General features: G+C 54.8%; 9 protein-coding genes across 9 annotated transcripts; 4 read left to right on the forward strand and 5 right to left on the reverse strand.

The window, feature by feature from the left end:
- Positions 1-4,129: 4,129 nt before the first annotated feature.
- J7T55_012598 (uncharacterized protein) lies at positions 4,130-5,605 on the forward strand (the record flags this gene model as incomplete). The annotated part of the gene is made up of 2 exons (XM_053145244.1): positions 4,130-4,244; positions 4,695-5,605. The coding sequence occupies 2 exons, from the start codon at positions 4,130-4,132 to the stop codon at positions 5,603-5,605; spliced, it is 1,026 nt and encodes a 341-aa protein (XP_052991991.1).
- An 851-nt stretch (positions 5,606-6,456) lies between these two features.
- Positions 6,457-7,486, reverse strand: J7T55_012599 (uncharacterized protein; the record flags this gene model as incomplete). The annotated part of the gene is made up of 7 exons (XM_053145245.1): positions 6,457-6,527; positions 6,656-6,701; positions 6,769-6,831; positions 6,919-7,006; positions 7,152-7,167; positions 7,235-7,266; positions 7,383-7,486. The coding sequence occupies 7 exons, from the start codon at positions 7,484-7,486 to the stop codon at positions 6,457-6,459; spliced, it is 420 nt and encodes a 139-aa protein (XP_052991992.1).
- Positions 7,487-8,018: 532 nt separating this feature from the next.
- On the reverse strand, positions 8,019-9,362 carry J7T55_012600 (uncharacterized protein; the record flags this gene model as incomplete). Its single annotated transcript, XM_053145246.1, has 4 exons — positions 8,019-8,123; positions 8,184-8,985; positions 9,054-9,269; positions 9,340-9,362. 4 exons carry the CDS (start codon positions 9,360-9,362, stop codon positions 8,019-8,021), a joined length of 1,146 nt encoding a protein of 381 aa, XP_052991993.1.
- Positions 9,363-9,820: 458 nt separating this feature from the next.
- Positions 9,821-10,348, forward strand: J7T55_012601 (uncharacterized protein; the record flags this gene model as incomplete). The annotated part of the gene is made up of 2 exons (XM_053145247.1): positions 9,821-9,904; positions 10,013-10,348. 2 exons carry the CDS (start codon positions 9,821-9,823, stop codon positions 10,346-10,348), a joined length of 420 nt encoding a protein of 139 aa, XP_052991994.1.
- Positions 10,349-12,444: 2,096 nt separating this feature from the next.
- Positions 12,445-15,195, forward strand: J7T55_012602 (uncharacterized protein; the record flags this gene model as incomplete). The annotated part of the gene is made up of 5 exons (XM_053145248.1): positions 12,445-12,499; positions 12,710-13,023; positions 13,208-13,259; positions 13,335-14,516; positions 14,573-15,195. 5 exons carry the CDS (start codon positions 12,445-12,447, stop codon positions 15,193-15,195), a joined length of 2,226 nt encoding a protein of 741 aa, XP_052991995.1.
- A 976-nt stretch (positions 15,196-16,171) lies between these two features.
- J7T55_012603 (hsp10-like protein) lies at positions 16,172-16,864 on the forward strand (the record flags this gene model as incomplete). Its single annotated transcript, XM_053145249.1, has 4 exons — positions 16,172-16,174; positions 16,378-16,605; positions 16,711-16,769; positions 16,840-16,864. The coding sequence occupies 4 exons, from the start codon at positions 16,172-16,174 to the stop codon at positions 16,862-16,864; spliced, it is 315 nt and encodes a 104-aa protein (XP_052991996.1).
- Positions 16,865-17,445: 581 nt separating this feature from the next.
- Positions 17,446-18,351, reverse strand: J7T55_012604 (uncharacterized protein; the record flags this gene model as incomplete). Its single annotated transcript, XM_053145250.1, has 3 exons — positions 17,446-17,526; positions 17,592-17,692; positions 17,844-18,351. The coding sequence occupies 3 exons, from the start codon at positions 18,349-18,351 to the stop codon at positions 17,446-17,448; spliced, it is 690 nt and encodes a 229-aa protein (XP_052991997.1).
- A 1,212-nt stretch (positions 18,352-19,563) lies between these two features.
- Positions 19,564-20,391, reverse strand: J7T55_012605 (uncharacterized protein; the record flags this gene model as incomplete). The annotated part of the gene is made up of 3 exons (XM_053145251.1): positions 19,564-19,688; positions 19,781-20,030; positions 20,116-20,391. 3 exons carry the CDS (start codon positions 20,389-20,391, stop codon positions 19,564-19,566), a joined length of 651 nt encoding a protein of 216 aa, XP_052991998.1.
- Positions 20,392-22,254: 1,863 nt separating this feature from the next.
- On the reverse strand, positions 22,255-25,206 carry J7T55_012606 (uncharacterized protein; the record flags this gene model as incomplete). The annotated part of the gene is made up of 3 exons (XM_053145252.1): positions 22,255-23,799; positions 23,974-24,742; positions 24,812-25,206. The coding sequence occupies 3 exons, from the start codon at positions 25,204-25,206 to the stop codon at positions 22,255-22,257; spliced, it is 2,709 nt and encodes a 902-aa protein (XP_052991999.1).
- Positions 25,207-25,330: the final 124 nt, after the last annotated feature.

The following is a 25,330-nucleotide window of genomic DNA, read 5'->3' on the forward strand; positions in this document are numbered from 1 at the left end:
ATATCGCCATTGTTGGGTGAGTGGTCGAATCATTGCTGCTTCCAGTAAGGGCACACCCTGTTGCCGGACACGACCCGGGACAGCATGTCGTCACAGCCGGTGTGTGGTGTGGAATGTTCGTCCAGACTTGCCGCCATCATGCTGTGACGGTCGAGCCCAACATAGGACCGCCGAGTCCATTCATGATCGTCGCCCATGACACCGGCCCTGCCACGGCTCAATGCAGTCAGACTCGCAGGCGGGTCAAGTGGCGTTGCGCATCCACCTGTCCATATATCTCCCGCCGGCGACGGGGCACTAGGCCTCTCTTTCTCTCTATCTGGCACGGTACCGTCTTCACCTCGCGATCGACACGCCTGCCAAATTCTTCCGTCGACGGCCTATCAGCCAACCTGGCAGTTCCATGAGACCGAGATCGTGACTGGGACTAGGGAACTCCGGGTCGCCTCCACAAACCTCCACAAACAGCCGTTAGTGCAGCTTAGCCGGTTATGCTCCAAGGCGGCCAAGGGCCGCAGGCATCATCACTGCCAGTATTTCGGTGCGATATAGGTGGACTGGGCCTGCTACCCCGGCCTCCAACGCAGAGCCGCAGTGGGGAAGAGAAGGCTTCGCCCAAGGCGGCCTCGTGTGTTTCGACTTGAGGAGCGTCTACCCACAAGCTCGAGGGCAATCAATTAATTTCTTGTCGCGGCGTCGACTGCCTCTCCCGAAGAGATACACCGGGCAGAGTTTGTCCCGTCGACGACCACACGTTGTTGAATCACGGGCCACGGCGCCCTAGGTCAGCCCGGCCGGCTGAAGGGCCTCGCTCTCGGCTTCCCTAAATGGCTGCTGTGGGTGAAGTTTCTACTACAGTAGGCTATTTTGTGTATATTGGCACACGATCTGCACATGATCGATCGGGATTTCATATGGTAGCTAGCCAGCGGCTACGATTGGGCTGATCATGGCCTCACCACCTTGCTGGCACCATGATAGTGTTGCCCTAGTTACCTTGTGCTTCTAGCATCTAGATGACAGGTGGATTCCCCAGCTTTGCAAGGAAGAGCCCTTGATCCGCTGTGTCGGGCAGTCTATGGGGCACCAGCCGATCATATTAGTCGAAAGTGTAAGAAGCATAACAACTCTGACCAGCGACAAGTGATTGGATTCCGAATAAACACATTCCCATCGAATACATGTGAGTTGGAACACATTGGCTCCAAGGCCGTACCTTATCGTAGGTTGCAATCCGATGTCAGTATCCCCGTGGCATCCGCAGTAAAGTCTGATTAGGGAGAATCTCATTTTGACTTTGAGTTGGAATTGCCGTGATGAATTCTTCTCGGCGTGACTGCAGCACGCAAGTTCTCTTCTCGGCGGCATTCGATGGCAACAATGCTGGCACGATACATTGAGGGCCATCAAGTCGTCCAACTGTGTCGCGCCATAGATCACGAGAGCGAGAAAAGCCAGCAGTAATATCGTGCTGCCAGTGGTTTACACCGCCGGGTGTCCACTCGGTTTCTGGGTAGATCTGCAGCCCAGGCCCGAAAGAGTTCTGGGGATCTGCAAACGGCTTTATGCGAAACAGGCGAGAAGTCTGAGTGGGTGGTTCCGGGTTAGCAGCGGCGGGAGGAGTTGTTTCAACCTTATGCAACTCATTCCGCCAGTCCGCGTGGACGGTTGGGCCGCTCGACACCTGGCTGCTCGGACTTCTTGGCCAGCCTTTTTCTGCGGGTGGGCCGGAGAATCCACCTGTTGTGGGCTCTCTTCAGTGCGAGGTCGATGGCCGCCGAGGCTTCGTGCCTCCGAGAGCCAGCCCGTGATCTCGTCCGGGCTCATGCTCGTGCTGCTACTCCTGGGAAGAGGAGTTCGGCGCACGAGGGGGATTCGCCGGCAACATCCAACGCATGATAAGCTTTCGCGAGCGTCGTACTCAGCTCCCTGGGCAACGTCATGGTTGCGTGGGGCAAGGGTAGAAGTTGACGAACAGCTGTTGGGGCTTTCATCCGATGCGAACAATTCTGAAATCTGCCGCAGGAAACGACCCCGAAGTGGATATCTGGCTGCATACTCTGACACTAGCGGCTGGTGGCTGCAACACGTCCATGGCGAGACCCCCATACGACTGCCACCCCGAGGGTCGACACAGCACGCTACCGCTGCGGCTGGCCAACGGTCTGTTGCCATTGAGCAGATTCTCCTGGTGATTGGTGACACCACCCGAGCACCGCGCAATACCACAGGCCTATAGCGTCAGAATCAGCCGCATCTGCTATTTGGAAAACTTCCCACATGATGTGCTCTCGGAGGCCAGCCCACGTCCCGGGCAGCAGGCCAACCCCACGCCATGGATTCGATGGTGAGTCTGGCGAGTCTGGCGTGGACGCCAAAGAGAAAAGACATGGCTTCGTTTGAGGATGGCGTCGACGTAGCGGGTCAATAGCAGCTGTCATTGTAAGCTACCGTCCGGCAGGGGGGTGTGCGTGCAGGGAGCAGCTTGGTAGGGCCGGAGTCAGCACAGCAGCGATCTGCTCTGCTGGGGGGCCAGTCCCAGACAACGGATTGTAATGGGATAGAGCTGGGGCCCACCGAGCCGATCTCAGATGACCGACAAAACGGAATGGCTGGACTGGGCTCGCCTGGATTGGACCGGGGTGAAAATATGGACAGGCGAATGGCTGGCCCGCTCCCACTCGCCGAGCATCGTCAAGTCGGGCCACTCGAGCAGCTTTTTGCTGCGTCTGCTGGTCCTGATGGTCTGGTACGACCGGATGGGGGGTGGGCTACGGAGCCCCCTGATCAGCACCGTCGGCATTGGCTCGAGTCTGACAGGCCCGTCGTCTTATCAGAGTCCATCTTGGGAAGAAGTTTTTGCACGACCTGCGTGGGGACTGGGCGGGCGACTGGGAACAGACGCCCGCCCTCCTTCCGCCCAGTGCCAATGTACTCCGTATTGCAAGCAACATGGATGTGAGATGATGGGTAGTGTGGATCGATCCTTTTTGACAGGCTTCCTGGCTTCCTGGCCGTCCGGTCTCTGGTGTCTGATCTCTGACGAGCCTGGGCCTATATAGAAGCAGGCAGTCCACATTTTGTGGCCGTTTGGTCTATTTGCCTACGAATTAATTGCACAGATGCTGCTAGTAGCCTCGAGCGACGCGCATCTCGCCGACCCCCAATTTCACTTCCACGGATACAGACACGGGTTGCAGATACAGATACAGACACAGACGCAGACGCAGACGCAGGAATAGTCGTCAAGCTGTGCAGCAGAACACCAAGCCACCCAGACGCACACCTCAACAAAAGACCGCTAACTCTGATACCGGTCGCCAACCATTTTGTCGTCATCTCCATATCTCCCTTATCTCTTCTGTCGCAGCCTTCCCGTTGGTTGGGGGGAGCGCACGTAGGAGTCTTGGCGGGCTGGAGCACGCAAGATATCTGATACCGACCAGCGGAAGACAGAAAAGGATTCCCACATATGAGCACCCTTTCCCGGCCTCCTGTTTCGACCTTCTCGTCCAGCCCTCTTCGGCTCCATCCAAGGCGGGACCCTTTTCATCGACTCGAAATACTCAAAGGCCAAGGGGCTGTCAGCACCCGTACCCAAGCGAGCAGAAAACCAGGAGGCATCCTTTTTTCCCCCTGCTTATCCAAACACCAACAGGAAACAGACGCGCGGCTGTTCCGACCAGCTTAGCCTGTATCCCCAGCTTGACTGTTTCGGAAGCACATGAGTCTGGTCTGCCCTTTTCATGCGATCACTGATGTGAAAAAAGGCACTCGAATGTGACAGACTCATTGCCACCTTCTTATTACTGCCTCGCCTTTCCGAAGTAAGGTGGCTGCCAACATACACTAGCCTGGACCCTGACAACAGCCTCTTCGATCCACCTCAGAGGCTATTTTCTTATTATTCTCCGGGGTTACACCCACCAGCTGGCCGACGGCTTCTTTGACAGCTGAGCTGCAGGCAGACCAAGCTTGCTTGCTGCCGCTCTAGCAGTTCAGTACGGAACCTAACCCGAAGTCCTGGGCCGCGGCGCTACCCTCTAAAGAGACAGAGTCTCCGTCTCCGGCATTGGCGAATGACATTGTGCCGTTGAGCCACGTTGGAGGGCGAAAAACGTGGTTCAATATGGCCACCTACACCCAACTGCACCACTTCGAGCTCGACCTGAGCGCCGCTTGTTACCCAAACTCGATATCCGGCAGACTCAACGATGTTGTCCCGGTCCTGAAGACAAGCACAGGTAAGGAACACCCTTAGTTCTCTTCGAGCTTCCCCACTGTATCTCACTCTTGCATCCTGCTGTCGCGTGCCCCGATGCTGTCTCTGTAGCACGTGGGCATTGCATTGCATGGCGACCCTTTCACGAGGCATCTCGGCCTGCCCAAGCCGGACACGAAGCTCCATGAGCTGTGCCTTGGCGCGTCTTGCGGGAGATTGGGACACCTTCATCCGGCTTTGACCTAGCCAGCGGGACTTTTTTTCCTTCACGCACATTCTTTCACGTCGTGCTTGTCGTACTGCTCCCCCTCCACTATTAAAGCTTGCCTGGCCACTACCGGTGACAGCCGTCTTGGCCCTGCCACATCCTATGCAACTCACAGCAAGCCAGCAAACCTCCCCATCTTGTAGCGTGGGCCTGCCTCTGGTTTGGTCGTGCATCACTTAGTACAATACCTAACCTTCTTGGCAGCCTTCTTCACATTTCTCAGAGCAAACCTCGCTCTCCAACCATCCGCCATGTCTAACGTCTCCACACCACTGCTTGAGCCCGTGGGCGTCAGCCAAGGCCTCGCCCCACAATCGTCGTCGTCGCCTCTTGCAAATCATGTCACCCACGCGAACGAGGAATCAGCACCAGAGCCAGAGGTCAATCTGGATGACATACCACCGTTGTCCCTTGACGTTCTCACCACTCGCAACGACAGGGTTGAGGCGCTCAAGCTCGTCGCCGACTCGATCGCCCAGCAACGCCAGCGCGCCTCTTTCGGCCTCGTCTCTCACCCCCTGCTCGTATCCGGCCTGGTCGCAGCCCTGGGCCTCACGTACCAGGTCGCCTGGGCCAGGAAGTCTCAGCGCGAGCGCGACTTCGGCATCGCCCTGACCCTCTTCGCGGGCGTCATCATGGCCTACCTGCTAGCCATCCGCTACTTCACGTCGGGCTACATCCAGATCGCCGAGGGCCTGAAGTGGGATTGGCTCGTGTCGCCCGACACGGGCGACGAGGACGTCGTGATAGGCACCAAGTTCGGCTCCGAGATCATCGGGGCGCTGTTCCTGCGGCTCGAGCCGAGCCCGACGACGCCGAGGAAGAAGAGGGGCAGCCAGAACCTAAGGGGCGGCAAGGGCGTGATCCGCGGGTGGACCACCAAGCTCCGGTACCGCGGCAAGGGCGTCGGCGCGGACATGCTGCAGGAGGCCGTGAGGATCACGCGGGAGAAGTGCGGCAAGGACGCCGAGATCGGGTTTGCGGCTGAGCACGCGAACAGCCAGATGGTGTTGCCCGAGATGTTCAACAAGACGTTCCGGAACGGCGAGAGGAGAGCGGCCGGGGCACTGGAAAAGGCGGTCGGCGAGTGGGAAGCTGGAAGGCGGAAGAGGTGAAGGGCGGAGGATGAGCCCTGCCTCGAGCACCGTTGAGAACGGGTCTTGGATACGGACCGATGTGCCTTTTTAATCACATATGATACCACTTTCGCTTCGATGGGTGAGCAGACCACGAGTAGAACCTGGAGCACTCGTTGGATCTCTGGGTTGGACAGGACCGGACCGGGCTCTCTAGGGAGTCTTTATGATACCCCATTCCTCTCTTTTCTTGAATGCGGCGGGCCTCTCCGCAAAGCAGCGGAGCTTAGCGATCAATTTGTCCTTAGATTAGCGGCGTAATAAACCCTCTTTTACCGGCTTTTTTGGTCTATCCATCTTTGAATTAAGAATTGAATGCCTGCCTCACAGATTGAAAGGCCATTAATGACCATTCAGAGTGCATGACTTTTCACACCAATCTAGCTTTTACTACCTCATGATGACGGGAAGCCGCTGCTTATTTGGATGAAGGTCGCGACCTTTGTGAAAATTTGCTCTGTTTTTTCAGTCAAACAAGACAGATTTTGATTCACATAGTAGCCTTTACTGGATTCCATGTAACCAAGGCCTGAAAAGGGCCGGAATTACCCTACAGACCACACCAGAAGCGGCATGAACGCATATCTCTCTTCAAGAACCATGACAAGACGCCGTGAGCCTAGTAACCCTGACATGCCAAACCTGGCAACGGAAATCCTCAGAACGCCAATCCTTTCAACATATGCATCACGAGCAGACAGAACCGTGGTATCGTAGCAGAGTAAACAAGAAAGATCAGAAGTGGGACCCATAATCCAGCCAAGGGAGGGCAAGGAGGAGCTTTTAAAGTGAAAAAGGGAAAGTGCTCGACAGGAAGCCTCGTTTCGGCCTCAGTCGCTGTCGTCAGCCCGGGCGTTTCGTTTCCTCTCCTTGGTCTTGACGGGTTTGTAAGTCTCAGGATCTGCTTTCCTTGTCAGCGATATGCGCTTTTCTTTGATTGTGGCGTGTATCTCTCGGAAGGAGGATGATCTCGGTTTACTCCTGGGAGAGTTTGGATTATGGCGAGATGCGGGTAAGGACAGGACGCACCAAAACCATACACCGGCCGACCGATGCGTTTCAAGGAATGGATGACCTTTTTGGTGTGTCAGTATTGCTGTTTTGCAAGTACAATGCAAGCTGTTCCATCGTTGAAAACATACATCATAGACAGTAACAGTCTTTGCTCTTCGGTAATCAACGTAAGTGACGCAGTCGCGGAGGATCTACAAAAAGGTCATATTAGAATTCCATGACAGGAAATTTGCCCAGTGAATTTTGCAAGACAAGTGTCAGCTCGAGCGGCTACGCACCATTCTCAGCCTGTCCTTAAGGGCTGCACGAACTTCATTATAGACCGTAGCCGAGATTCGCTTGACGCCACCACGACGAGCCAGACGACTGTGCATCATTTGCTGGTCAGCATCATTGAACCAAAATGGGTGATATCACTGCAGGATGACGCCAACAGTCGAGGGTTTCGGTCGCAAAATCACATGCTGATGGATGGGGTTGTCGTGGTGAATGAGTGAGCATGTTTACTCACCGAATGTCAGGGCGAGCTGCAAGAGACTAGTTAGTGAACCTGCTGCCATGTGAAGCGAATCTAAAGACCCAGAAGGAACGCACTAATCGCACGGATGTTGTCCTTGAGTATTTTCCTAGGCAATGCGGATTAGTATTGTTAAATCATGCCTGGCTGGCAGCACCCGTTGTTGTGGGACGGGTGAGGCGCTATCCAACTTGCGAGTCGTGGAACGGCCCGTGGTGGACTCACCTGTGCCGCTTTGCACCCTGCCCATAAAGGGTCTTTCCAGAAACTTGTCCAGGACGCACTTTCAAGCCGGAGGGGCCGCCTCGCTGAGGAATAGTTGGAGGCATTGTCAGGTGTTCAAGCGGAGGACCCTCGCTTTTGACAATAAAAGAAAGGCGGGTCGGCAGGGTCGGAGGTTGAAGCTTTCCACGACTGTGGTACTGAGACACGGGCGCCAAAAGAAACGGGCGGCCCGTAAGTTGGGGAAGATGTCCCAAACTCCCATGTTTTGGCAACAGGGGGAGCTGAATGTAGGGGGGGGGGGGGACAACGTCCTGCTGGGTGGGAGGTTGAGCGATAAGATAAGCTTTACCCCTCCAAAGTGGGAGGCCATCCAACAACGAGACAACGAAACATCCAAGAGGCTTGAAGTGCAAAAAAGGTGAGCTGCGAAAGGTGTCTTACTCTATGAAGTGACAGTTTGCTCTCTACCTCAATTAGTACTGCCATCGATTACAAGATCATAGCATAATTCTAGCCAGCCCTTTCCAGCACCCCTGAACGCCTGAATGACCCTCTAAGATCACGCCTTCTCGACCCTGTGATACCCAAAAACATCTATGCCTGATGATCTGTGTGTTTCCCAAGCCCGTTGGTCCTCTATTCTGAAATGAATGTGGCCTCGCTGAAGAGAATTCCCTCTTCGACGGTCTCAGTGTCCCCAATCTTGAGCTTGAGGGTCACCTTGTGATGTGTCGGCATGTACTGCGAGTCAATTAGTAAATTTGAGAAGCCGAGATTTCGAATACAAAGGGCTCGTCTTACCTGGTAGATGTATGGCTTCGTGCCGGCAGCCCCGGCGACAATCTGCTTGACAAAGCCTGGGACTTCGGCCATCACATCAATCTTGTCAAGACGCTGCTCAAGATCCGTCTCCAGCAGCCCCACGACGCTCTTCCCATCCTTTGTCTGACCGCTCCAGTCACACTTGATGGCTTCCGGCTCTGGCCATGAGTTCTCCGTGTCCTTCTTGATCCGCGTGTGTGTGACTGTGTTCGAGCATCCAGCAGTGATGATCTCACCGTCCTTCGCGATGCCCCCCACGCTGACTACTGTCGAGCCGTACGACGGAGGCGTGGTGTACTCCATCAGGATTGCAGACACATTGGTTCCCTGGAAGTTGATGTAGTTCCACCTCGCAGCTGCGTGGTGTGGCTTCATCCCCTGAAGCGCATGGATGAACAGGGCCTTGCCCTTGAAGTCGATGGGCCCATCAGCCGTGGTGATGGTGCCCTCGGCAGTACATCTTGGCCAGAAGCCGTGGCGCATGCTTCCCCATGGGTTTGATAGGTCTGTGCCGAAAAGGGTCTTGCCATCCTTGCCGGACACGAATCCGGGAGCCGCCTTCCGGATGGTCAGGTTGACAATGGCTCTCTGGTCTGTCATCGACTTGATGGTGTAATGCGTGCCGTCAGCCGAAAGCTCAACTGCGCAGTCCTGGGCGTAGAAGTTGCACTTGTCCTCGCTGAACTCGACATCCTTGAGCTGGGTCGAGCACCACAAGAAGTCCTTTTTCTCATCGGGGTAGAAGACCTTGCTATTGAACTGGCAGGTTGTGCGGATGCCGCTGTCAAGACATTCGTGTTAGCAGGGCTTGTGCACCAGCTCTACAGGGTCTTTGGGGTCACGTCATACGCCACATTACTATAGATGACCTGGGCGAGCGCTGCATGGCCGTTGTCCGAAGTAAGGTAGAAGCTGAAGGTCTCGACGCTCGTAGAGCTCATCGCATACCACTTCATGTCATCTCTCTTCAACTCGGTGTAAGGGGTCGTCTTTGCCTGTTCGGAGACATTGCGGATGGCTGACGGGCCGTAGATGGGCTCTTTCGTGCCGGCAACGTCGGCTAACCTGGCAGCATGTAATATTAGCCTCACGAGCACTCACGAGCAGTATCTGGTGCGTAGAAGAATGTACTCACTGTTTCTGTGCCCACTTAAACATTTTGGCTGGGTTGGTGCAGGTCTTGCAGGGAATATAGAGAGTAGAGGGGTGAGATTCAGTGGCGACAAGCTCGCAGGTGTGCAGATGAGGCAGTAGATGTTCGCTCTTGCCTGGGTGACTCTGGTTTGGAAAGGAGTTGGAACAACGTTAGAATAAGAAGTCGAAGACTTCTGTAAACCTGGTCAGGGCGAGAGTGCGTTGTACAAAGGGGCAAGGATGATCACTCGATGCTCCCAAGGCTCTCCGTCGCTCGCAAAGCTTCGGCGGTCGCTGTCCACTTACAGCCCGGCAGGCTCGGCAGGGCGGGGGGTCCCAGGCACGCTAGGCACGGCTGCATGAGGTCAATCAATGCAGCCCTGGTGGCCCTGAAGCCTCGAATTTTCAAAATCCCGATATCTCGATCCACAGCCTTTCCCCTGCACCCACATTGAACGCGTGCGTGTCGAAGACGAGCCAAGATGTCCAAGGCGCGAGGAGGTGCGGCTGTCGACCAGATCGTCAAGCTCGTCGTCGGAGCAGGGCAGGCGAGCCCGAGTCCACCTGTCGGACCTGCTCTCGGCAGCAAAGGTATCAAATCGATGGACTTCTGCAAGGCATGGCGGCTCCGCTCCTCCTGACCGCAGCTATACCATACTGACGAGCACCATCAGGAGTTCAACGCAAGGACAGGACACATCAACCCTGGCACGCCACTACCCGTCCGTGTCACCGTCAGACCGGATCGATCATTCCACTTCGAGGTGCGGACACCACAGACCTCCTGGCTGCTCCTCAACGCAGCAGACGCGCCGATGGGCAAGAAAGGGAAGAGGAAGGGTGCCTCGAAGCCGGGCCACGAGGTCGCCGGGACTGTCAGCTTGAAGCATGTCTACGAAATAGCGAAGATCAAGCAGTCCGAGCTGCGGCTGTCCGGCTTGTCCCTCGATGGACTCTGCAAGTCTATCATCTACCAGGCTAGGTCGATAGGAATCAATGTCGTGGAATAAGGAAGCTCTCAATTACTATCAAAAAGCTGGCGTTCAGGTTTGGGTCATACCCGGGTGGGACAAGACGATAAATATCCCCTCCAAGTTGGGGACTTTGGGCCATGTCAGGATTGTAACATTTATGGGACTACATACAAAGCTTTCTCGCTGCAAGCACATACACAATCTTCTAACGGGCCCGCACGAGTGTCGTAGTAGGAGGATACTAGGAAAGAAACTTTATCCCTATTATGCTGTTGCTGGAGGGCACACGACGGCTCTCGCAAGGAAACACAATGGGTCACCGACCTCTATATGCTTAGACAACGATGCTCTCAGTTGAAAGCTTTGTGCTCTGCCTTTGCGTCCAATAGTGAAATTTGCGAGGTGACATGACTCTGGATCGTGAGGTTGTCGCACCGGACGACTGGTTCGGACGGTCAGTTCTGCATGCTTCAGGTGCTACAAGCCCGTCTAAGCCAATGCCGGCATTGTTAGCCTGAAGTACGTCCGGCGTTAAGTTCACTAATAAGGGGTTGGGGAGTATGCAAGCTCGGAAGTACGCCTTTTCATCCGGGCTCGACACATGCCAAAACGCCCGCCGTGCTGCGAGGCTGACTGCCCTTTTCCCGCGGGCAGGGATATCTTGACCATCTAGAAGACACGCATGCGTTGCTAGCTTTACCGACGTCAACATTTATGTCATCTGCATGTCATTCGCATCGTTGATGAGCCCCGAGGCCCTGAAGGCCCGAGTGTTACAGGTAGCGAGCATCAGCCTGAGATGCGTGCGATGTTAGATAATGGCATACATGTCTTGTGGCACAATTTGACCGTGGAGCGAGTTCACTATGGAATTTTCCTACCCTGAGTGGGATAACCCGCTGAGAGTGTCTGTCATGTTGTATTTTGGTGTCAGAATGCATGCAGGTCGTGTGTTGGTGGTCGGTCCGATGTGCGAGAGTGTCGAGTTTGTCGGTTTTGAGTCAAGTTCTCGCCTTATGACTGTGATTCTACAGGCTTTGACGATGGCGGCGGTTTGGCGTGCTTCTCAGGGCGCCCCGACTCACCCGTCCCGCTTGGAGAAGCTTACCGAGGTAGAATCTATTTGTGACGGACGGCTGGGCCTGACAGGATAGTCTGAGGACCAATCTAAGAGTCTCATGTGAATCGAGGCCAAGGAGCTCTACCGTGCCTGGTTAACGGCGTAGCTAGATAACTTCATGCGCCTGTGTCTGCGAGCCCTGGCTGGCATAGGCAATGAATGGCAGTGCCTGGCCGAACACAAGGTTACATGGGATTACAATTTGGGTGATTTCAGATGCCATAAGCGATGACGGATCCAGATCCCAAATTGTCGGGCTCAAAACTCTATCCAGGCAATGATGTAAGTCGTAAAGCTAAAAGAACCCGCTCGCAGACTCGTCCGAGGGCCGTGGGCAGAGAGTCAGAATCAGACAGACAGACAGACAGAGTGCCCGGCACCTCCGATAGGCAGGCTGGCAGGCTGGCCCAGGAATTTGGGACAAACCTCTGACTGACTTTCGATTAAAGCGAATCTGACGAGGTCAGACGGACGGATGAAAGCTCAGCCTTACCGAAGACCGAAGGAAGGCCATCATCGCCTGGCCATCCAGAAAAGCTATTTCCGGTTCCTGTGTTTCTGAGTGGGGTGGGGCGGAGCTGCCGTCCTACCGGCCTCGTCGCTGTGCTGTGCTGTGCTGCGCTGTGCTGTATGAGGTACTGGTACAGGTACATACATCCATACACCACGATTCAACCCGGGCGAGTTCCTGTCGACTAGCATTTCCTGTCCACTGGCACCAGGACGCGGGAACCACGAGCTGCTCTACCCAATCTTGTCTTCCCGGGTCAGCGTGCAGCCCTTGTACAAGTACCTGTCCCTGTATGTGCGAGGTCGGTCCCACTCTTGTACCCCACCAACTTGCGCGCCTTTCCATCGCAGCACTCAGTCCGTCCCTAAGTCAGATCAACCTTCACCTTCCACCCAAAGCCAGCGACTCCAGTGTCAGCACCACGAAGCCGGCCCACCAGCATCCTCTCTCCCCCCCCTTCGACCGCCCCTTCTCCTCCGTCCGGGCCTCCATTGCCGACCCATGGAGGCGCCTTCGCAGCAGGCGCACGGCAACATGTCTGAGTCGCAGCAACAAGGTAAGCAAAAAGGCCCAAGGTCATGGACGAGTGGGCACATTGAATGCCCCTCTGCTCTCTAAACCCCCGGCTTCAACGGATGCCCGTTTGCTGCCGGCCCCCACCAACTCGGCGAGATCAAACTTCCTTCGCCAGCCCTCCACCATCGTGTTTGGCAGTTTCAGCCTCGCCCCGGCCCTGATCCAAGCTGATGATTGCTTTTTATTATAGATGCATCAAACAATGCGCCAGCACCCGCACCTGTATCCGCACCTGCGCCCGCGCCGGTAGATACGGCCAACACGGCCGGCGACCGCACCTCAGAAGACAATGTTGGCCCTGCCGTTCGATTCAAGTCCACCGTCCAAGAAATCGATCCCCAGCATCCTGTGTCTGAATCATCGCCCCCGCGAGCCGACCATGTCAGCGATTTTGTAACACCCGAGGACATCAAATCTCTGTCCAAGTCTCTCCAGGGACATCGTCTACAAGAAAGGAGGATGAACAACTTTTCCTTTGAGCCGTACTCACTACCTGCCTCCAGGGTACGTTGCCACGGCTTTCACTTTGTTCTGCCCCCCCCTCCCCCCCAATGCTATGGCTCAGTCCATGGCTCCTCAAAAGCTATATGATCGCAGGGGCTTGACCAACACAATCTGCCTCTGGCTGCTTATTTTCACACTATATACGTTGCTCGAGAAAAGGCGAATGCTAATTCAGACCCTCAAGACGGTTTCCCACGATGACGAATCCAGAGACGCTAGCCGACAACAGACGCAAAGTTCGACAAGCATTCCGTCTCCGCGGCTGGGACCAAGAGGTCCAGAGGTACATTCACCGCCTTTGACACCAGCAGGCACAGACGGCACGTCAGATACAAAGCCACTCGACTCTGCTAGAGATCCAGAGAAGCCGGCCCACAAACGCGATGTCATCACCCCACAAGAGTCTACCCAAGAGACCTCCCCGAAACCTGCTACCAGGAGGCTTCCGCATCGACAATCGTCCGAGGAAGGGAAACGGTTCACATCGGAGTTCTTGGGCGCGTCAGACCATAGAAGGGGCATGTTCTCTGTCGGCCCAGGATCATTGCCAGTCTCGAGAGAATCTAGCCCAAACCGTGCCTCTGCGTTCTACTCACGCCCTTTCACACCGTCTGGAGACGTCGACAACCCATATGCCGCCAGCAAGCGTCAGCCTCAAGCGAAGATCGAGCCGCGATTCGTTTTTTCTCGTAAGAAGGGGAAGATATCGCCAAGCTCATCGACATTGAATCTACCAAAAACGACTGCCGAGAAGCGGCAGTCGTCCGGGCTTCTCAGCGCCCTGGGCAAGAATAGCGACATATATCAGACAGACAGTCACGGAACGACACACAGTCGCCAAGGATCTATGTCAGATCTGAAGCGATTCTTCAAGATGGGTGGGCATCACAAGGCGAAGCGCGCAGCGTCCCCGGCAGCGAGCATCCGATCCGGTTACAGGACCCCTCCTGGTTCGAGATCAACGTCTCAGATACCATTTGGTGACGATCACGGCTTGACATCCAAGTATGGAAAGCTGGGCAAGGTCCTTGGGTCCGGCGCTGGTGGCTCCGTGAGACTTATGAAGCGGAGCGAGGATAACACCGTCTTTGCGGTGAAGGAATTCCGCCCCCGGCACTCGTACGAGACGGAAAAGGAGTATGTCAAGAAACTAACGGCCGAGTACTGTATCGGATCTTCTCTGCATCATGGTAATATCATCGAAACCCTCGACATTGTACAAGAAAAGACCAAGTGGTTCGAGGTCATGGAGTACGCACCATACGATCTTTTCGCCATCGTCATGACGGGCAAGATGTCCCGCGAAGAAGTGTCTTGTTGCTTCTTGCAGATTCTGAGTGGCGTGACATATCTGCACAGCATGGGCCTTGCGCATCGGGACTTGAAGCTCGACAATGTTGTGGTTAACGAACATGGCATCATGAAGATCATCGACTTCGGAAGTGCGCATGTGTTCAAATACCCGTTCGAGAACAATCTGGTTTTGGCCTCAGGTGAGCCTGCATCTCCGACGCACATGATCAAGATAGAAGCTAACCTTGTCCCTTAGGAATCGTCGGCTCTGATCCATATCTCGCTCCGGAAGTTTACGAAGAGCGAAAGTACGACCCAGCTGCTGTTGACATATGGTCCTTGGCCATTATCTACTGCTGCATGAGCTTGCGCAGATTTCCCTGGAAGGTCCCGCGTTTGACAGACAACTCGTACAAGCTCTTTGCAGCAGATCCAACCCCTGGACACGACCCGAAGAAGTTGATCCTGCCCCCAGTCAAATCAGAGAGCGCATTACATGACATGCCGCAGAGAGACATGTTTCCTGGTGACCCCGAAGACAAGGGAAAGTCAGCTCAAAATGGCGACAGATCCAGCCATCGCGACGAGAAGCCACAGCAGAGCTCATCCGGTGAAGCATCGGCGACGACAAGCGAGAAAAAGGAGGTCATCCGTGGTCCTTGGAGAATCCTGAGGTTGTTGCCGAGAGAAAGCCGCCATGTGATTGGACGGATGCTTGAGATAGACCCAAAGAAGCGGGCCAAAATGGAGGAGATTCTGGAGGACAACTGGGTAAGCAACACGGTAATCTGTCGACAATTGGAACAGGGCAAGGTCATAAACGCCGAAGACCACACACACGTCTTGGAGCCCCCATCGAGTACGAGCTCCACCAAGTAGGACAAGGCTGGAAAATCGCTGAGCAACGTCGAGGAGCGCCAAAGGTACGATGCGAGATTCGGGTTGCCATTCAGGATGACTTTCAGAGCGGGGCCTGGGGTGGCAGTGAAAAAGAGTGGTTGCCGCGCCGGAATAAACAGTCGTAAATTTGGAAGAAGCTTGGAATATCCTCGAACGAGAGTGTCTATCATAGAGGGACGGTCAAGGCCTCGCCCGCCGTACCGCAGAGAAAGAGATTGCAGGACACCAGCATGGAAGAAGTCTGTGTATAGCGGCGTTACGGGGCACTTGGAGACTATCGCATGGATATAGGTTACAGATGGTCGGCAGCGTATTACTTTGCATTTCACTGGAGGGTGGATAGAGAGATTGGATATGGGGTATCCGTGTCAGCGTTATTGTGTTTTTTTTTCTCTCTGTATCGCTGATGATTGAATTTCCCTGTAGCCGATGGCAGCAGACATAAATATATGCTGAAATTTATTCCGATAATTAACATCGTTACGTGCGAGCAAAACCATTTGAGATTGCACATATGGACAATATCAGATGTTTCCAGTCCTTCCATCCTCCCGTTGTGTCATGGCATATCGACGTGTTGCTAGTAGATCACCATTGGGTTTCCCATAAAAGACATATTTAGCATACGAAGTAGCCTAGGCTTTGCTGAAGACACGCAGGATACTCATTGGTGTCCTTCGGGTCATATTGCAGTGGGACTACGCTGAAGGAGGAGTTCCGGCCGATATCTGGAGTCGAGGTTGCTCACTTACACGAGGGTGGAGCTCGTCTACCAATCAGCACCCGGCCTCGGCTGGACTACCATTAGTCATTAACTTTTTTCTAGCTGTTTCTCTCACTTCGAACTTTTGGCCCTTCAACTTTCCTCCTACTACCTTTGCACTGCATACAACCTTTCCTGCTGCCAATTGAGTCCGACCTGCCCTTAAGCTCTCGCTCATTAATTCCATTCAAAATGGTTAGTCTTTTGGTCCTGCCCCGAAGTTGATCCTTCAGACCCCGGCGGGGAGCTGCGCAAGCCGGGCTGCCGGAGCCCCAAGCTCTCTCGAGGCTCGCCTGCCCGCGATCTGCCGAGTTCTAAACAACAGGACAATTCCCCTCTCCAACCGTAGCCGCCGTCTAGGAGAAAAGGTCTTCTTACTAACGATGTTCCCTATTCAGTCCACCTCCATCCGATCCATCAAGTCGCTCGTGCCCCTCCTGGACCGCGTCCTGGTCCAGCGCATCAAGGCCGAGGCCAAGACCGCCTCCGGCATCTTCCTCCCCGAGTCGAGCGTCAAGGAGCTTAACGAGGCCAAGGTCCTCGCCGTCGGCCCCGGCGCACTGGACAAGGAGGGCAAGAGGCTGCCCGTGGGCGTGCAGGCTGGCGATCGCGTTCTGATCCCCACGGTAAGGAGCTCTCTTAACCATGATGGACCAGGGCCGGTGTCTCTTTGAAGACGGAAGGCCTAGCTTAGTGTGGAGGATTTCTTTTGCTAACGTGATTGTGTGTAGTTCGGCGGCTCCCCTGTGAAGGTTGGTGAGGATGAGTACCACCTGTTCAGGGACAGCGAGTAAGTGTACCTCGACCTCCCCCGATGTTTTGTCTTGTTAGAGAGCAAGGACGCTGACCTCTGCGCGCAGGATCCTGGCCAAGATCAACGAGTGAAAGACGGAAACGATACCCATGGAGTCGACGACCATATAACGACGTTTAATGTACCATATGCTCTGTACAAAGCGAATCACGGCATCACATCAAAAGTTGGGAAGCAGTTGTGGGGTTTGGCATCACATATTCGTATAGAAAGAAGAGGCGTTGCGCAGAATCCTTTGCGGAGCTGATCCTCACACGACAGCGCCAGGCTAGCTATTTAGTCCAGGATTCGGAGCCAATTGAAAGATCTCCACTCTACTGAGATTTGGTGCCTCTCTTAAGTCATACGCCGGGTTCTTTCTGTTGACAACAGTTCCTATGTTGGGCAGTGGGCATTTTTGGTCCTGACTAAGCCTCAGCGAGTCACGAGCTGCATTCACCCTACTTTGTGGTCCTCCTGGTGTAAAAGGATAGTGAGTAGATTCACCAAGATGCTGACGATCTTGACCCAGACCCGCAGGAGAGCTCATAGTGCAGCTTGCGCACCGTCCTTGGGCGACTTCATGGAAGCTACTCTTGTCAAAGGCCAGAAAAGCGCCTTGTGATGCCGCTTGGAAATTCCCGAAACACTACTTGAAGAGCTTCGATGGAGATCAGGACGACAGCAACTCAAAGACTGTCCGCAGGTTGCTGTTGCCTACCCTGTGGACGACTATTCTAAATATCCGCCACAGCTGTAAGATAGCATTCTGCTGTAGAGGTTTTACAACGACGTGAATGTTTCATTGCCTTCACGCACGAGCATTTCGGCCTCGTCGCCATCAGCCTTGGTCTCGATGTATCTGGATGTGAAACCGGCCCGCTTGAAAGCCCTGTTTCCCTGCGGCGTGGCCGTCAGGGCTGTCGATATAATGAGCTGCCGTGTTAGCCAAGTCGCATGTCCGTTGACTGCTCCACGCCTCCTCTCCTTCAGAGGGACGAGCACCGCCTCCATTTTCTCACCCCTTTCCACAATCTATGAAAAAGGGCCAGAGAGCAGGGAGCCACGTACCAGAGTATCCCACAACAATCCACGATGGGAACCTCTCCCGGACACGGGACCGGACCTCCTCCAGCGCGCCCTGGGTGAACCCGGGCGTCCGCCCGCCACCGTTCCTCGCAGGAGGTGCAGCATACCTCTCGATGTGGAATATGTGCAGCCCGACCTTCACCTGCTCCGGGTGACCACCCACAGGGCGAGGAGGGGGGAACATGCCGGCCGGTTCGACATCGTGCTCCCTCAGCTCGCCCGCGACGAGACGCCCCCAGGACGACTCGCCCAGAGGGAGCACGATGATCACGCCCTGCACGGCGGGCCCGGTAGGTGCGGGATCACGGCCGTGCAGGCTGATGCACAGGTCGGGGCAGGCGTCGGCCCAGCTCTTGAGGCGCTGGAATGTCAGGAGGGGTGCTGGGTAGATGGCCTGGTCTGCGGTGTATATCTCCTCGAGGAGGGTGTTGTCGATGGTTTCCCAGAGCCGAGGTGACGGGTCCGAGGGGGCAAGACCCTGGTCCGCCATTTTGTATTGGGGTTTTCTTCCTCACAAATCTCAATGTTACTTGTCACCTCGTCGCTGGCATGCTGGCAGCATTTGTTGGGCTTTGTATACGACTGGGCATGTTAGATGTTTGTTTGAGAGACAGTGTGGTACTAGATACTTACCTAGAACTTAATTGCGATGTCCTTGATGGTGACTCTCGTGAAGATTTGGCAGTTAGGCTTTTAATGTATAATTTGTATGATTTTACGTATACGTAGTCGCTCAGAGTATGGATTCCACGCTGCAGCAAGGTGCCTACATACAAATTACCCGAGCCTGGTTATGAGCTTCCGTAGGCAGTGTTCCCGGTATGGATCGAACTCAGCCCTAGTTGGGGATCGAACCCATCGCGTCCACTCGCCCTATTTCATGAATGAGCACCTAGCTAAGCTCACAAAAGTCGTTCCTTTCCATGCCTGTAAGATCTCACACACACCATCCCCACCAAATAGTCGACATGTAGTCGGAGGACAGCCCTGTATGCTATGTAAGCCGTCCGGACCTCCCCCCATCCCCACGGCTGTCGGACGGCTGGTCGCGGGTCGCGCACGGCTCGGTAAGACGTGATCAGGCGGCGCTCTGGCAGTCGGCCAGCGTCCCTGAATCACGGCGCCAGAGAGCCAATCGCACCCGGGCCTGATGGCGTGCTCGATGATTCAATCGCACCATTCCGCTTTTGGGGATGGCGAGAGGCACAATGTCTGGGGGCATCTGGCGCAATAAGACCAAGAAGCCCCTCGAGAGGCCAGGACATCATAGAAAATGCTGCGAGTCGTCCCGGTCACTTGAGCCTGACCTTCCTCTAACACTACTCGCTTCCATGTGGTTTATACAAAATTCGCTTCATTCCAAAAGTGCTACTGCGCTATTCAAACTGTTGACACCTCAAGGACCGCTCCACCAACACTTTCCTAGCTCTCAGAGCATGTCTTCACCCAATACCCAATTTCAACGGAAAGGACAACATTTCATCAGTCTTGACACCAAACGCCGATACCGAGATCCTTGAATCCCAAGCTGGTCAGGTTGTGCGACAATGGCGCATTCAGTCTTCCTTCTTGCAACACAAGACGCCTTCTGGCAGCACATGGGCAAGTGCCCAAATTTCCGTGCCAGTACACGGGGCTGACACCTCCACCCTGGCCTGGTCTCACCAAGCGGTTGACACAAGCTCGCGGTCGGAGGATGATTCTATGCCTCCTCGACACGTTGCTTGTACTTTGAGTAATATCCGCACTTGGGCACATGGCTTCTCTTGCCGGTGATTGGGTTGAAAGTGTTGCAACCTGATTTGGCGACATTGGGCGGGGTGTATACTGATGCTGGGGTCAGCCTCGAGGTTGAGACAGCCTTGCCGCAAGGCTGAACATGGCCAGAGGCAAGGCTGGATCCAGGGGCTATAACCTACAGTGTAGGGAGATGGCATAGTCTTGACCCCTGTTCTCTACCTTGTGAAGGCCCAACTCGTCGGCCATGTATGCCACATCATTCTCTTTCGAGGTTCGTTCAGACAGCATCCTCATCGGCTGTGCGCGGTCCGAGGTGGGGAATTCATATCTTGTCTCTGTCAGGCTGCCACGGAGAATCTTCATGACACAGTGGGCATTGCCGTGGTCGTGAATGGGGCTACCCTTGCCGGGGGTCCACACGAGGACAAGCTGTCGTCGAAGAAGAGTGGCAGTGGTTAGCTACATGCAAGGCACAGAGGCAAACAAGGTGAGGCTGGTCAGGGCTTGAGCTCACCAGGTTGCTCTTTCCATTTCCTTCGTCGACAAGATTTCTGGTATAGGCAAGCTCAGGGTCTGCCATTGCAAATTCAACCCACCCCTTTTCTGTCGCGTCGTACTTCTCCATGAGGTCCATGATGGAGTTGAGGTCGACGTCCTTGGAGTCAAGGCCCGACGACGGACCAAGCACATCCTTGAGGTTTAGCACGAGGTCATCGAAGCGGTTGCTCGTGTGTTGAGGACGAGCAGTGATGGAGGATTGAGCTTGTTGCGAAACGAGACCGACGGCCATGATGACGATAATACCGACAATACGACGAAGGATGAACGAAGAACTACGATCAGGCTTGACAAATTTTTGCAGGCTAGCGGGGCAGAGACGATGCAAACCTTTACGGCGCGGTTACGATGACAGATGGTGATGATGATGATGAACGAAAAGATGAAGAATGGCTGTTGGAAGGGCGATGGCCAAGACAAGTGTTGGATGGCTGATGCTATCGAGGCAATTGAAGACTAGATATGGTGATGCTCGGTGGAGAGGAGATTGAGGGGTACGCGTGGACAGCAGCCGGGTCTAATGAAAAGGGGGTTGCTGAGTGTGAGCGGCGACATTTTATGGGTCTGGTCACGGGGAAGTGAGGAGGACACATGGTGCTGGGCTGGGCTGGGTTGGGTTGGGATGTGATGGGATGGGGCAGGACGGGGTGAGCAGGTTTAGGAGGGAGGGTTGATGGCTGCTGCTATTCCTGCTGTCCAGTCGAGTGCAGGCGTGTGCAGTTTGTGGCAGTCGTTGCTGGTCGAGCCTGTTATCAGCGATGTCGGGCGCACCAATTCCCGAATTGGATTGTGTCGGCCAGTGTCGGACCATCCAACGGACGGCTCTTGAGTCGGGGTCATTCATGGTCACTCTCAGGAGAGCATTTCCCACGGGGGCCAGTTGAGGTGCATGGCCCAAAAGGGATATCTGGGAATCATCACCAGATGTGTCGATATCGATATGAGGGTGTTTCGGTGTTTCGTCTGCCAGGGCCACGACGAGAGACGTGTTGTGGCAGTCGCAATCCATCATCAGCATTGCGTGCTCGCCGGGGCCTGGTCAGCCTTTCGAGCCTGGGAGCTGGGATGGGAGCGCGCTGGTGCCAGAGGGTGATCCCGGGCGGGCAAAGAGGGGCTCAGCCGTCGAGACCCGCAAGGCTCGGCCGCACCACAGACCGCCCGCGGCACCAAATGCGGCCACGCCCTGCTCCTCAATTCATAAACCACAAACTTGCTTCCACCCCATGTTTGTGCCACACCGTCTTCGTTATCAGATCATGGATCGGCGGCGTTGTCTACACAGGCTGATGGACTGACTGTTTGTATGACTGCCGACGCGCAATACCTTTCGGGGCTCGAAAACCTTGCTGACTCGGGTAATCGACTCGATAAGCACTTTCTTCCCATCGTGGCAACAGCAGTGGTCGGTTTTCTTGGTGGTTTTGAGAAAGCAAAGAAAAAAAAAACGCAAAGCTTCTTCACCAATACTCAAGTTTGAAACTTACAATTGAATGGACTGCCCGATTTGCCAGTGGTATCTTGAGTTTTGTGTTCTGTTGCACACTCACCAATCGACATCTCACGGCACCTGAGACTTCTTCCACTGCTGACATCTCGTATCCGAGATAGATTCGGAGCCAAAATCAGAATAGCCAACGTCCTTCCTTGGCTCGCCAGCTGCAATACATCATATCCCAGCCCCTTATCTTCACTGTGCGAGAACCACCAAGCTCGACTGTCCCATGGCCAAACACTACTCTCCCAGGAAATGAAACCATCGACAGGCAACGCATGTGAAGGCTGCATTCGTCCGGTTGCATGGGACCATGTCGCCCCGGTCTGCTGCAGAGGTGAGGTGACCAATACCATGGTTTTGTTTATGTTACTATTACTATCAATGATGGCCCTCTGCTCCAGGTGTGGAGTTGACGGGGTTGGCCCATCGCATCCATCTCGATGCAGTCCGTCGCCTTAGTAGGCCTGTCCCGAGACCAGCCTGAGTCCATGACCTTTTGAAATCATCAGATATTTCGTGACTTGGTACATGGCCAGTTTTGATCAGTTGCCAGTCCCCCTAACGAAAGAACCCGCAAACGCAACAGTGAGTACCACCGCCTCAGGTGAGCAACTTCATTATGTCAGCCATCCTCGTCTCCTTCGTCTTCTTGCCCTGCACCTTTTCCTGGAAAGCCTTGCCGACCAGCTGCCTCTTTTCGGCCTGGATGTCCAGCACACGCTCCTCGACACTGCCCTCCATGACCAGGCGCCAAACAGTCGTTGGCCGCGTCTGCCCTAGTCGGTGGACCCTGTCCACCGCCTGGTCCTCGATGGCAGGCGCCCACCAAGAATCCGCGAGGATGACGGTGTCTGCAGCGACTAGGTTCAGTCCGACACTGCACACGGCAAGCGACGCAAGCATGATCCGCGTGTTCGAGTCGTCCTGGAGGGCGCGCATTGCGCTGTCCCGTGCCGCAGGTGCCATAGATCCGTCGATTCGAGTGTAGCCATATCCCGCCTCCTTGAGCTGGTGCTCAATGATGGTTAGGAACGAGGTCCATTGAGAGAAGATGATCACCTTGGACCCCTTGTTCTTCAACGTCGCCTGCAGGATCTTCAGCAGGGCTTCCGTCTTTGAGCTCTGCGTTTCTGCCCCCGGCTCTTCGGTGTCCTCTTCTCCGGCGGTCTCCGGGGCGGGCTCGAGCAGCTGGTCCTCCGCCAGGGGGCTACGACACATGGGACACCGTGTTTGAGTCTCAACAACCTTGCGAATGCAGTCTCCGCAGAAGACATGCTTGCAGTGAGTGATTACAGGTGCTGACAGGGTGTCTAAGCAAACGGGGCATTCATCCTGGCTTTCGATGTAAAGCCGCAGGGCCTTCTGCAAGATCTCGCAGTTCTTTTTGTTTAGGACAACCACGTCCTGGTCCTCGAGGGTCTTGAGCAGGTCCACGATCCGCTCCTTGCACAGAGTCCAGCTGTTGCACGTTTGACGAAGCCGAAGGAGCTGCTCCAATACATGCTGGAATGAGCCGCCTTTTTTCCCTTGCTTTGATTTTGACTGGAATTGTGCGAGAACGCCTTTCGCCTCCGACAGCAGAGCATCGTATTTCTTCTTCTCATCTGGCCTGAAGGCAATGCGATGGACATATTCCGACTTTGGCGGAAGCCGCAAGTCAACAAAGGCCATGTCTTTTTTCCGCCTGAGACATAGATCTTGCATCAAGGACTGGAGCAAAACTTCAGCCCGGGGATCCCCGGAACCAAGTGGCCTAGTAATGACAGCGTTGAAAACCAAGGGGTCGGCGATACCTCCTGTAAGCCGGAGGAACTTAATAAGGGAGTTGAAATCCTTGATGCTGTTTACGATCGGCGTCCCAGTCAACACCCATCTTGATTCGGCCTTGAGTCCGCAGGCAGCTTCAGCAGCCTTTGTCTTCGCGTTTCGGATCGTATGTCCTTCGTCCAGAATGACCCGGCGCCACGAGGCAGACGATAGTGGACCTTTGTTGCTGTGGTCAGCTGTCAACGTCCCGTAACTTGTGATTACAATGTCGTGCTTCACCATTTCCTGGACCGTCGCCTTTCGAGTCCTGTGGTAGACGAGGATCTTCGGAGTATGCTCGCTCTTTACGTGTTGTCGAGCCTGCTGCTCCCAATTACTCTGTCGTTTTTGTCAGTCAAACTTTGCTCTTCCCGCACATTATGAGTGGAAAATCAATTTTCAGAGATATTGGACCAACTCATGGACCATCTACCCCTGAGGCAAGTCTTGAAAAGCAGTGCTTATTACACTAGAGACGAGGGGAGGGCATGAGAATGAATGGGGCAACAGTACCATAACAGATACAGGAGCAACGATCAGAGTTGCCCCTTTCCCGCCTGTCACAATAAGACTCAGCATCTGCAGCGTCTTACCCAGGCCCATATCATCAGCGAGAATGCCACCCTTGGCCAGAGCCGGAGCATGAGCCGTGGTGAAGCCAGCGGCGATATTGTTGTAGCGGCCGCGAGCGTCCCGCTTCCAAAGTTGCGTGACATTGGCAGATCCCGGAGACGGGAATTGTGGCTTCTCCTTCGAGCGTAACCACTCCAGGCCTTGCAGCTGGTAGGGCAGGAGTGAAGACTTCAGCTCCTCCGGCTGTTTCGCTAAGGGCAACTTGGACAAGGCTTCCTCGTCCATCGCGAGGGCCTTGAGGTTGTCGCCGCCGCTTCGGAACTGCACAGCTTGGCTGAGCTGGGCGAGCTGCTCGACAGATATTTCCGGCTCGGCAGGAAGACCAGCCCTTGACTGACTGCTCTTAAGGCCCATAACGTTCCTCTGCGGCGGCTCTGGTGGCCGCCTGGTTTGCTTCAGCTGTGTAGCTTTGAGCAACTTGTCCGACTTAAGACGCTCCTCCAGAGCAGCCCTCGCAATGGGTTCAGCTGTTCCATAAAGGATCAACTTGACCGGGCAATCAAAATAGCCTTTCTCACCGAGGATTGCAGCCTCGACGAGCACGTCTCCAGAGTCCATCAGGGGCGCGAGTTTCTCAACCAGCTTGCGAGGTAGATGGCCAACTTGCGTTCCCATTACATTGTCGACTCTGACTGCGTTTGCGTCGTATCTGTAAGTACAAGAGTTAGAAGATACACATTCGGTGGGCACGAGGGGTAGCTTAGGTGGGGTGACTGACGGGTTCGAAGGTTCCCTTCGCAACACGACTACCTCGCCTGGACTGACAATACCGTCATAGTATCTGCAGCCAACAATCTTGTTGTCGAGGGTCCCATAGAGTTGAAGAGCTGGGCCATCATCGGCTTGGGTGAGGTCTTGGACCTCAGCTTCCTCATCGCCAAGCGAGCTTTGAGGATATCCCCATCTAGGACGTTGGCTACTTGAGCCATTTGAGGGAAACGATCGTGAGGATGAAGCATTAGAAGACGATGGGCCATATCCATACTGTGAAGGCCGGGCACTGTACAGGGAAGACTGGCTCGACGGTGCAGAAAAGCGAGGTTTCGTTGACTTGGGGGCGGGGTCATCATCTGTCAAGTCAATGACCTCGCGAGGTCGCTTCTGAGGCGGCATGGCGTGTTTCTCTCTCGTGGGTTGCTGCAGGCGACGCGTCCCGCGGGGACTCAGGTGTTGACGCAGTGAATTACATCAACTACTTGCTTGGATCAGAAGCAGTAGGGCGTACCGTAAATCAAGA

Source organism: Diaporthe amygdali (assembly GCF_026229845.1).
Source record: "Diaporthe amygdali strain CAA958 chromosome Unknown NODE_20_length_815715_cov_65_842320, whole genome shotgun sequence".
Classification (NCBI taxonomy): domain Eukaryota; kingdom Fungi; phylum Ascomycota; class Sordariomycetes; order Diaporthales; family Diaporthaceae; genus Diaporthe; species Diaporthe amygdali.